The sequence below is a fragment of the Lutjanus erythropterus genome, chromosome 8 (genome assembly GCF_056507025.1).
Source record: "Lutjanus erythropterus isolate fLutEry1 chromosome 8, fLutEry1.hap2, whole genome shotgun sequence".
NCBI lineage: Eukaryota > Metazoa > Chordata > Actinopteri > Lutjaniformes > Lutjanidae > Lutjanus > Lutjanus erythropterus.
In genome coordinates, this window is record NC_139324.1 from 33,457,851 (window position 1) to 33,470,281 (window position 12,431).

A 12,431-nucleotide genomic window follows, 5' to 3' on the forward strand; every position below is an offset into this window, starting at 1 on the left:
CAAAAACACATTTTGCAATACAGCTTGTACCAGGACATTAATCACTGGCCTCGATTCCAATGATATATATTCTACTGATTTTTCCTTCATAAGGGACTTTTCAGGGAGGTTGTTGTCTCCATTTCTTTATATTGTCACTGAACCCTTTGCTGTTGCTTTATGGTTCAAAGACAGGATTCTGGAAGTAATCGCAAAGTTTCTTTATATGCAGATGATATCTGCAATTATATAGACCAAAAGAAGGGGGGCTGATATAGTTTTTCATTTCTGTATGTTAGATGTACTAACAAAAATAAACTTCCTGAGAAAAGCCATCTCGGAGATCATAAGTGGAACAGAGACACGTAGGAAAAACAGAGACACATGAAACAAGTAAAAATAGGAAAGCAACATTGCAGAGACAGAAGAAATAAGCAAATAGTTAGACGCTACAATTTTGGGGGTAAGTGAGAGAGAAGCTCGTCACCTGTCCTCCTTTAGGCTGATACTTGATATTCTCTGTGGAGCCGATCTTGGACTTGATGTTCTTGAAGTCAGGCAGTGGTTGGTTGATGATGCGGAGCTGCTTGGGCGTCGTCGCAGGTGACTTGGGCGGGGTGCGGACCACGGCCACCTTCCTCTCCTGGGAAATCAAGCTGAGGGAGCGCGGGGTTCCAGGGGTCCTTGAGGACGACGAGTAACTGGGAGGGGTTCCTGGGGTGATGGCTGTGGAGCCAGGGGTGCGGGGGGTGGAGTGGCCACTGCGAGCTGAACGGGAGCGCACCGATTCTGTAACTGGTGGGGGAGGAACATGAGGGTGAGGGGTGTTGTCTGTGTTGATGAGTACTAAAGAATCCAGATGCAGAAACTCAAAGTCAATTTTCTGATCATAGGATGTTTTGTAACAATAACTTGACAGATGTTCAGTATTTCATGACACTGAAACATATGGTGCGTTCACACTGCAGGCTCATAATAGCCCAAATCTGACTTTTTTTGCTCATGTGTGGCTCATATCTGTCTTTTTTCATGACAGCGCGAACACCACTTACATATGTGGTCCTAAATTGGATACAGGCTTTTTTGCAACGTGACCTCGGCGTGAACAGTCATTTTGGAATTCATGCTGCTAAAAAAGTGTCTTGCTGAAAGACGTTGTGGAGCAGTGCTGGCAGATGTGGTTAAAAGCATCCCCTTGACATACTAAAGTGTTTGATTAAGTCTGTTTCTGTGAAGCCATTCATGTCACGATCCACCACTCCTGTCTCCACATCCACACACAGCTCTGTAGAGACGTAGCAGCCATTTCTCAACAAAAAGCCACAACTAAGAATTTGGCTTTTTCTCATCACCCCCGTTTTATCCACTCATGAATTTGACTTCCACTGCACATCAACTTATATGTGAAACTACTGAAACAGTGCCCTCAGTGTTTACTTTTGTACGACAGTGTGTTGCACATGAAGTCTTATTAGTCTGTTATTAACTTTTCTGCACGCTGGTCAGTTCTGGATCACAACCAGACCACACTGGAATCTGATACCAGCCACATAGTCTGAACAACAAATCAAAACAAAAAGAAAAGAAAACTCTGAGCAATAAATCAGAATTGAGCACTAAGCAGCCATCACAAAAATTTACACAAATTCAGCCTCTGTGAATTCTGGATGACCTTGCAATTTTCTCAATGAAACAACTCAGTGTTTAATTATTTACTTTTTTGTGTGTTTATATTTTTTATTTCTCACTGGTGCTGTAAAGAATAACAGGTTTGGCATTGTAGCTAACATTTATCAGTGCCCTGTGCACTTTTATATTTTCATTTTGTGCTGTTTTGACTGAGTTTTACCTCGGATTTGGCTTCTTTATCGAATACCGCCCGGGTGCACTTCTTCATGTATAAATAAAGCAGAATTTGTTAGAATTTTTGTAATCCTGAGGCTTTTTGACAAGGTTACTCACAACTGTCTGAACTGAGTGTGTTTTTGTTCTCTCTGGAACAAGCTACTTTTGATTTTTTAATGAATTACTGAATCATAGAAAAAAAAATCACAAATTCTTTTTGAAATTTTCACTTGGTCCCACAATTTCATTGCAAAAAAAGGTCTAAAAACACTGCAACATGCATCACATTCTTTAGAAAAGCTGCCATGAAATCAGGCATTTTAGGCTACAACAATCCCAAAAAAGGCCTGAAAAATCCTGGAGGGTCTGACTAAGGCTTGCAGTGTGAACACAGCCACAGATTATCTTTAAGTCTCTATCATATTAATAGAAGTATGAAGAATCTCCTCTACCTGTCATACTGGGGGCTCGTCCTGTCCTGTGCTCTGCCCTCATCTCTGTGCGAAACGCTGCAGGAGGCAATTTTAGTAAAGGAGATGATGAGAGGGAATCAGAGGTGCTTGGATGTCTGATTCTAAATGCATTCACCTGGATCTGTGCTGAAGGCAAGTTGTAAATTGAACATCAAAAAAAAAAGTCTGACATACAGTTGCACGACAGATCCAGATTTTCAGCTAAATTTCTCTGAAACACAAAATCTAAGCAAAGATGAAACATTTTCACTGTGGCATCTACATACACCTCCCATTGTTGCATTATAGCACAGACTCATGCCATACAGGACCTTGTTGAATGTTTAAGAAATATCATCACATCTCAGTTTATCACTTGAGGGATGTGTTTTTATCTTCTCAGAAAGAAACCCTTTTGGTTACAAATGCTAGCTGAACAGAGGCTAGCCAGGAAACTGGGCAAGACTTTCTTCAGTGCAGTTAAATAAAATCAATTATAAGCACTGGTTCAGTATCTGCTAGAACCAGGTGTCTGCCTGTTAAAAGGAGGCTTTTCCTTGCCACTGTTGCCTTGGTGCTTGCTCTTGGTGGGAACTACTGGGTTAGAAAGAGCATGGTTTAGATCTGCTCTGTATGACAAGTACCATGACATAACTTCTGTTATGATTTCAGGCTATACAAATAAAACCGACTTGATTTGACAAGTTTAATCAACTTGTTGTGGCTCATACTGGAAGCTCGTTTCGTTACAGACTATCTAATAAATTACATATCAATACTTTGTGACATAAGTGCATTAGAGGAGCCGCAGCCTACATGTGGGTCTGCGAGGAGCCGTGGATCCGGAGCTGGTGATAGAGGTGGAGCTCTCCTCCTGTTCATGGTATCCACGGCGACTCAGAATGGCGGCATGCCGCGGCAGCGAGGACCTCTTTTCAGGGCTCCATGACCCACCGTCCTGTTGGGAAACAAACACCAAAAACAAGAAGTAGATCCTTGGGGCAGTGAGGCTGTGATTTATTTTTAATAAAAGGTGAAACAACAGATTTAAATGGGCAAACACAAATTATGTACATATTTTCATGTTCTTTACAGAACTCTTGCAGCTACAGTGCTGTTCCACCATTTACCTACCTTAGCTATAAGTCTCTGTAATACCGGGGAGCCTTGAGGCTCTACTGAAGATGGCCGAGGTCTATCTAATGAGGCAGCCACTCTGGATATGGAGGTGGGGATCTTTGTTAGTGGCAAACGATGGGCATGGCACTGAGATGGTACAACGATGAGGCCCGGTGGGTGAGTAGCATGGCACCGAAATACAGGACACAGGGTGACAAAAGAGTGGTGAATACAGCAGTGCTTGAACATGCATTATCAGATCTGATGCACAAGGTGTGTCTTTTGTGGGATGAAAAATGAGATGTTGGCTTCAGATCCTTTAACACCAAAACAGCCAGTCATGCACATTCATTGAGAATGAAATTATAATATTTATGACATTAGGACAGTAAACAAAAAAAAGAATGTTGTTGAAGAATTAATGATTAAAGACAACTTTTATGAATGAGTAAAGTCAACTTTTAATAACTTGAATAAGTGCCTGATATAATTATTTCTCACATGTACTGAACTGAGAGGTTAGAGCGTTTCATATTTTGTCTTACGAGTGCCATTTTGTCAGGCACACAGATGTTTTGAGCCTCGGATAAAGTCGTGACAGCTTTTGTGACACAGACATTGTTGCTTACATAATGTACCACCCTCCTGTCTAGTGTCCTGATGAATCTCCACTGGGGTTTCCCCACACGGGTTCAGATCCTGCCGGCAATGCCAAGTTGATGAAGAAAACCTTATACTTCTGGTCACTTTGACAAACAAAAGAATGAACTTGAGGAGCCTCAGTTGCTCTTACTTGAATATCATCACTTGAATTTTTTTATCTCCATATTTTGACTTTCTTTTTCATAAATTAATGCTATTGGACACCTTTTATGTCTGTCTGTGAGTTTTTACAAATATTTAACCATTGTTAAGTACTAAAATGAGATAATAACGCAGCATTTAATTAGTTTCAAAACACGTTTTTTACATTTCCTGAAAAGTACAAGGATGATATACGAGTTTAATACAACACATTTATGTGCACGGAGTAGATCTTGGTACAGCATGTACACAGGGAGACAGTTCATACCAAAAACTTAAAGATATAATAAAAACACCCAATTTTACACAGTATCTCACACCATACAAAATCTTTCATCATTACGACACTAGACAGGAGGGCGCTACATCACAGAAGCAACAATGTAAATGTCACAAAAGCTGTTTGGACTTCAAGACTTCAAGTGTACTGAACAAAATGGGACTCCTACAAAATATGAAACATTCTGATCTGAAAAGCACTGAAGACTCTCACGTCAACACATGTCAGGCATTAATACATTAGGCACAAAAAAGTTATCTTGAATCATTAATTCTTTGACAAATATGAAGAATACTGTTCACCATGCCCATGCAAGACTCCACGTTACACTGCAGACTGTAGTAACAGATGTAATGCAGGACTGTAAATCAAAATTGGAATTTAATGTGGAGTGAGAGAACACACTTACATGTCATGCTGCAATGACATGACATTTAAGAAATGCAGAAACTGTGTTATTTTAGACACAATAACCGTCATTACCATGGTGGAGGAGTAAAATGGAGTCACGACCACAGTCGCTGGAGAAATGTCACAGGGTGATTCAACACCCACTCAGTAAAAAAAAACACTCTAAATGGATCTGTCTTGTGCAAAAACCCATTAAATGAGGCAGCAATAACAAACATTTTACCAAAACCAACCAACATACATACTTTTTTTCCCAGAAAATATGAAAGATAGTTAACAGTGGTGATGATACAGAAAGACTGCACTGTTTTCCGTGCAGGGATTAAGGTTTAGATAGACACAAGGTGAGCAGTGCTTGCTTACACAGTGTGTAATGTGTTTATCTGAATAGATGATTATGTTGCTCTGAAAGTCACAAGAGAAAATATGTAACAGCTTTTTAATAAGTCTTAATTCTAGTCCTAATTATTCTGCCTAATTAATGTGGAGTTTATAGTTTTAGTGTCTGCGCTAAAGATGCACGAGGCAACTTGTGTACGAGTTCCAAATCGGTAGCAAGAGGTAAAGGTTTGAAATCTGTTTTGAATTCATTATGCTAATAGCATACTGTAATCCAATGTCAGCAAACTCTGCACAGCATGCTTGTGTTTACCAGCCTTTCTGTTCTAAGACACTTTATAGAAAAGGATGCCAAAAAGATGAGTTTCAGCAGATCTAATGTTGGAGAGTTCAGTTTCCTGGAGATGGAGTAATCAGTCCCTGCTGTTTAGGAGAACATTTTGGTTTCTATCTTCAGTCAGGGGCATTTTAGACTGAACACCATTTTCTTTTGTATGTGGCCTATTTTTTATTTTTTTATAGAGTTAATTTACAACACAGGGTGTTCTAATGAACTATTTATTTTTATAAAAGAAACTAAGATTCTTTAATGTTGTTGCACATGTGCCTGCGTGCACGCACACACTTCATGCCATCCCTGCACAGAAAAATAAAACCTCAACAAATTCTGGAAAGAGTGTCAGTTTGTCCTGACTGATGTTTATTTAGTTGTCATTAAAGCTACTACATGGTTTCTGTGGCAGAGGTCGTGTCATTATTGGGCTGGTGGCGTATACTCACTGATGCTCTGTCACGAGACTGTCTGGCAACGCTGAGAGGCTGACGACTGTCCGGTACGACCTCTGAGAGACAAACAGAAGCAGTATTACGGGAATATTAGAACACACAAACACAATAAATGTTTTAACCTTCATAAACAGAAGGGCAAGAACTGAGACCCTTTTAAATGTCCTCCGGAAACACAAAAATACAACTTTGTATTCCCAAAGCTGGCATGGTAAGCAATATGACAAATCAAATGTTCTGTGGGAGCGGGTTGCTGCCCCCTTGAGAGCCATGTTCTGCAAAGATTTGGCAAGATATCACACAGAATGGGGGATTTTGTATTATGTAAGGCAACCCTGGAAAATAATCTAATTGGGGCAATGCAGCAGGATACTGGGCTTTCATCATCAGTGACACAGAATTCAGGCTGTCAGGGGAAAATGAAGTGCAAACTGCCTCTGGGATAGAGCAGCATTACAGAGTCTTTATATTATCAGGTCCATAGAACAAAACCATAGATTACAAGTTGCCTGGCAACCATAGATCGAAAGAACCTTGAGTGGATATGTGATTCTTTAAAAGACAAAGTACAGGTTTTTCACAACAAACAACAGACAGACAACCTGTAAAGCATTTGAAATAGTTATGCAAAATGTTAGTTTGTTAATGTGACAGCATCAGACCACCGACAGCGCACCAAAAACATAAAAAAGGAGTTGGCTGGAAATGATAAGAACAAGAAGGGATGATTTTAAAGAGTAACTTAACACCATCTGAAAATCTTGTTTTTGCTGACTTTGCAGTAGTGATGTAGAAATGTATTTGGAAAGTGCTCCGTCAAACTTTTAACCACAGGACGTCAATGAGACGATGCTTTCAGCCTGGTGTTAAGATGCGAGGGAATGTGCACAAAAAACAAAAACAAATGAAGCCAAATGAAACACGTACAGCAGTCAGTTTTTATTGTGATAAGACACAAAGAAACACGCATGACAGAAGCGAACCGCTGAGCTCAATTAAAACAAAATGGATGCCAAAACCAAACAGAAGCTGACGGCGGAGGTAAGATGTGATGGGAGCTGGTGTTCTGGTGGCTCTCCTGCAGGAAGCGCCACCTGTGTGACAGACTGAGCCAATGCGTCACCTGTGGGTCTCCTTCTAGGACAGGAGTGGTGCTGGACGGGGCGGGTCTGGCGGCCAGCTGGTTTCATTGCGCTCCTCTTGGACGGGGATTGAGTCTGAGTCTCGATTTTTTTGGTGAGCTCGGTCTTCCTTATCACGGCTACATTTTCAAAGAAAACAAGGCCATTGACAAAAGAAGAGACACAAAAATAAGAACAGATAGATGCTGAACCACGTTAAAATATGGAGCACAGCAGGACAAAAACGACCTTTTTTTAGTTGTTGTATTTGTTGAACTAAAAACAGCTGACTGTGCATGTGTCAGGTAGTTAGTAAGATAACACATTTGTTTTTGACACAAATAGTTGCAAAGATAAGCAAAAAAAAATCACAAGAGACTGTGTTTTTAGAACAACAAAGAGCCCTACTTAGACACATGATGATGTTGAGCCAGTCTTTTACATGGATTTACTCAACGCACAAGATAAAGAAGAAAAGTGTATAATAATATTCCAAATATGGAAATCACAACATTCTTTGAGGCTCATTTAAGATATATGGTATGACAATATGTAACTGCAACAATATGTAAATAACAACTACTTCAACTATTACACCAAACTCCATTAATTCTACCTTGCAGAACATGGTTGCTGGTGTACCACTGCCTAAATCTGTCAATTTGCTTGTGTGATTGTGTTTTAATCCGTTCCAAACTAACGGCAGAGACAGCACACAGAAGCCCTGCGACATGTCAGCTCTGGAGCGAGCAGCAGCCTGGCCGAACACACCAGAGGCACGTTTTTCAGCGCCGGTCAACTCGTGATTCAGCTCCTCTGCTGTTTTTTAATCACACATAGAGCTGAATTTTATAAAAACATCATAAAGTTGCAGCTTTGTATGTGTTCCTTCCCTCCTGGCAGTCTGCTCTGTTCATCTGACAAATAAGTATGTACATTAAAAAAAAAATTACATTCGCAAACAGCACTGATGCTACTTCAAATAAATATAGTGGATTGCAGATTGAAACTCCAGGAGAACAGTAGGGAGAGGCCGGAGAATTGATAGGTTATATCACATATAACCTATCATTTATATCATTTATGGTAGATTATCAGAGTGTTTTCATGTCAGATTTGCTTGCAGAGTGTAGAAAAAATAGAACAGACACCAAAACTATTGCTGAAGGTCGCTGTTATTGTGTGACATCAGTGTTGTGAAAGGATAGTTTGGATTTACCAAAGGCACACAATAACAGTACCTAACTAACAGATCGAGGCAGCAGTAGACCAGCAACTCCTGTGTTCTGCAAGGTCAAATTATTGATTTGCTTATGGACTTTGGTTGCTTTGGAGAGAGCAATATTCGGTTTATATAACCACGGTTTCCCATCAGAAAAGGCTGTCTGACAGCAAGGTAAAGTGGTGAAAATATTCTAAATATAGTTTCCACCTAAAATGATATTGATTTTCTTTTCAGGTGTCCCTTTTTAAGTGGCTAAAATACCTTTTGTTGCTGTCCTTGTCCACAGCAGTTCATTGTATCTCTACTTCTCCTAACTGTGGGTGTGCCAACTGGCATCTACTGTAGCTAATACAACCACACAACAAATAATCTCACTATCCCTTTAAGAAATCAATAGGTCACAAAATTGTGAGAACCTTTTTTCTTCTTGACGTCCTCTCTGGGGATGTAGACAGGTTCTTTGCGGACGGGTTTGCGCTCTGGTGTGGAGATTCTGCCTTTAGGCCGCCCTCCCTTGGCCTTTGGTTTGACCGGCTTTTCCTGTTTCTCTGTCTTCTTCTGTTGTGTCTGCTTGTTCTGGACCACAGCTGGCTTTTTGGCTGGGCTGAGAACTTTGGGCAAAGGTTCGATCTGCTCTGTCGCCATGCTCTTATCATCATCTGCAAAAAGAGCACATGAAAAACATGAGGTAGTGTTGAATTTGTTTACTTGACGCATGCGTGAAAAGAATAATTTCAAGGAACAAACCATCAAAGTGATCTCACCTTGTGTGTCTACCCAGGAGCTGTCCAAGATGGAGTCGTCCATCGTGGTTTCATCTCTATCGTAGCTTTCTGTCGGACCCTCAGTTTCTACGGTTTGAGCCTCTTTCTCAGGAGAGGCAGGGGTCTCGGGAACATCACCCACCTCCTCTAGACTGGCAGCCTCCATGTCTGCTTCTTGGGCCAACTCCACAGACTCCTCCTCTTCCTCCTCTTCCTCTTTCTGGGCAGCGACACAAAGGGCTTCAGCCTCAGGTGGAGCAGAGAAACGAACGCTGTGTCCAGGCTCGTCTGCTTCATCAATGGTCTGGACCACGGTGATAAAATCGTCTTCAACTGTCACCACAGACTCGATGGCAGCATGGGTCTCTGGGATCTCCTTTGCTGCCCCTGCTCCTGCCTTCTTTAGCACATCTTCCTCACCTTCCTCGTCCTCCTCCTCAACCTCCCCTGGCTTGTCTGCAATCTTTTTGTCCATCTCTTCCTTTTCTTTGACTTCCTTTTCTAGCTTCTCTTTCTCCTCCTTCTCTTTTAATTCCCTTTCTAGTTTCTCTTTCTCCTCCTTCTCTTTTAGTTCCCTCTCTAGCTTCTCCTTCTCCTTCTCCTCCTTCTCCTTTTGTTCCCTTTCTAATTTCTCTTTCTCCTCTTTCTCCTTTAGTTCCCTTTCTAGTTTCTCTTTCTCCTCCTTTTCTTTTAGTTCCCTTTCTAGTTTCTCTTTCTCCTCCTTTTCTTTGAGTTCTCTTTCTAGTTTCTCTTTCTCCTCCTTCTCCCTTAGTTCCTTTTCTAGTTTCTCTTTCTCCTCCTTTTCTTTTAGTTCCCTTTCTAGCTTCTCCTTCTCCTCCTTCTCTTTTAGTTCCCTTTCTAGTTTCTCTTTCTCCTCCTTTTCTTTTAGTTCCCTTTCTAGTTTTTCTTTCTCCTCCTTCTCTTTGAGTTCCTTCTCTATTCTTTCTTTTTCCTCTCTTTCAATCCTTTCCTTCTCCTCTCGCTCTTCTCTTTCTTTCTTCTCCTTCTCTTCCTTTTCTTTCCTCTCTTGCTCCTCTTTCTCTTTCTTTTCTTTTTCTTCCCTCAGTATCCTCTCTGCCTCCTCTTTCTCTCTCCTTTCCTCCTCCTCTTTTTCTTTAATTTCCTTTTCTTTCCTCTCAGCCTCTTCTTTCTCTTCTTTTATTTTCTTCTCGGCTGCTTCCTTCTCTTGCGCCTCCCTCGTTTTTCTCTCTGACTCCTCTTTCTCTCTCTCCTCTTTGTTTATTCCTAACACTGGTGAAGGTGATCTTTTTGGGGAACCATAAGCTTCTCTTTGTTTGAGCTTGGAAGGTGAGAGCACCGGGGAGAGCAGCTTGTCATCGTCGATGTTGCTCTCCACAGATGAAGCAGGGGACGTTTTAACAGGCCTGGCAATGCGGTCCTTGGCCACGCCTGTCAGCTGGTACACATCTTCGGCATCCACTTCCTCATAGGCCTCCTGGTGGACCAGCTTCACCTTCTCTCGAAGCTCCTGCAGTTCTCTTTCCTCCTCCAAACTGAGAGGCCTGTCCTCCATCTCCAATTTGCGGATCTGCCTCTCGTAGTCGGCAATCTCTGTTTCTGACGCTGATCCTTCACCGCTGGCTTGTCGTTCAGTCTCGCTCTCTGACCTCCCGCCGCCTTCTAGAGTCACAGTGACTGTCGGTGTCACAAATGTCTCACTTGGCTGAGCAGGTGGTGTCTCACTTACAGTTTTATTCACCTGATCATCTGCAACCTCCTTGACCTTTTCTTCAGCTTCAGAGGCTTTCCTCTCTGCTTGCTTCTGGTCTTTTTCTTCAGCGACATCGGCACCTCCTGATGGCTGGCTCTTGTCCTCCACAGATGTGTCTCTGACTGCTAATTTCCGAGCCTGTTCAGCCACTTTCTCCTCCAGGACGGAGGGGGTGAAGACCTGTGCAGAAGTGTCTGTAGGGCTGAACACATCAGCAGGGGAAGGCATGGGCCCCGAATATTCACTGAAGACACAATAGCCCATCTCTTCCAGCTGGCTATCGCTCTTTCTGGGACTCTGTTCCCCTGAAACAAGGCTAGCCAGCGGGTCATCTGTGAAGATAGGAGTGTCAGCTTGAATGGACTTTCTTCGGGTGATTTCTGGGTCATTGTTCTCTGATGCCAGCCTGGAACGAGTACCTGCAAGGTCCAGCATCTCAGGCAAGTCTTGCGCCATCACTGTGCCATTTTTATAGGTGCCCTTAGAGGGTTGTGGAGATTCTGGCGATGCCGGCTCAGGGCTGGGTTTTGAAACTGGTTCAGTGGTCCTTGGAGGAGAAGAGGAATCTGAGGTGACAGAAGCTGCAGTCTCCAAGATCAGGGGAGGGAAGGATGGAGGCTTATCCACAGAGGGTGTAGTGACTGGGAGGTAGTCTGCTGACTCGTCTAGACTTCCACTAGTGTATGACATGATATCTGTGGCTAGTGGGGAGAAGTTCCTAGGTCTGCCTTGGCCACTTTGATCCATTGTTCCAATGGTGATGTTAAGTGAGTAACTCCTCTGCTCCAAGGCTAGTTTACCCGGGGAAAGCCGGCATTCATTACTCCTGTCAGGAACTGTGAACACTCTGGTGTCTTCTGCTGTACTTTTCGTAGTTTCGGATTTATCCTGGGCTTCGGCTAGTGTGCTGTAGCTGATCTCCTGAGATCTGGAATCAACTGCACTCTTCTCTTCACCAGCTCTGCTCAGTTCGTAATAACCCTCACCCTTACTTTGGGGGGCCTCATCAACCTCCATGGCTGATGTTTCAAAATACGCAGACATGCCAGATCTGTCTCTCGCATCTCTCACCGAGTCTCCTCCTTGAACTTTGACTCCCACTGAAGGGAAGTCAGAGGGAGCCCCGATGCTGCTCAACTCCACCACCTCCACTGACGGCTGCTTCTCTGACACCGTGATAGGCTCACCATATGTAGGCTGAAGTGTGAGTGATTTGGCTTGGCTTTGAACATTCGGAGAGACAAAGGATGGCATATCCATGGTGGGGCTCTCTGGCACAACTCGTTCACCAGCAAAGAACCCTTGGACCTGCGGCTCAAAGAACTCCTCTGGGTGTTTCTCCGATCCAATGCTGTCTGGGCTCATGGAACCGCTTTTCTCGCTGCCCTGCTTGTCTGAGTCCATCTTCAAAGCTGAAAGGACATCTGTAAGTTGGCTGTTTTGCTCACCATAGAAAACTGATGCTTTGGCATGCTACGAGTAAAGATATTTATTAAGCCAGGGACCAGGAAAGCCGTTATCACAGAAACAGGCAAAGCTCTCCTCAGAAACTTACAGCACAATGATACGGCCAT

At 42.7% G+C, this 12,431-nt stretch overlaps 1 protein-coding gene across 8 annotated transcripts in view; it reads right to left on the bottom strand.

Moving 5' to 3' along the window:
• Positions 1 to 12,431, bottom strand: part of map2 (microtubule-associated protein 2) — a 150,323-nt gene that overhangs the window by 23,902 nt on the left and 113,990 nt on the right. For all 8 annotated transcript variants that reach the window (XM_084725347.1, XM_084725341.1, XM_084725343.1 and 5 more), the window contains 7 exons: positions 8,778 to 12,269; positions 7,139 to 7,276; positions 6,010 to 6,071; positions 3,411 to 3,542; positions 3,093 to 3,234; positions 2,277 to 2,333; positions 467 to 774 (listed from right to left, as the gene is read on the bottom strand). In XM_084725347.1, coding sequence (XP_084581473.1) covers positions 467 to 774; positions 2,277 to 2,333; positions 3,093 to 3,234; positions 3,411 to 3,542; positions 6,010 to 6,071; positions 7,139 to 7,276; positions 8,778 to 12,269 — 4,331 coding nt within the window. The remainder of the gene's footprint in view (positions 1 to 466; positions 775 to 2,276; positions 2,334 to 3,092; positions 3,235 to 3,410; positions 3,543 to 6,009; positions 6,072 to 7,138; positions 7,277 to 8,777; positions 12,270 to 12,431) is intronic.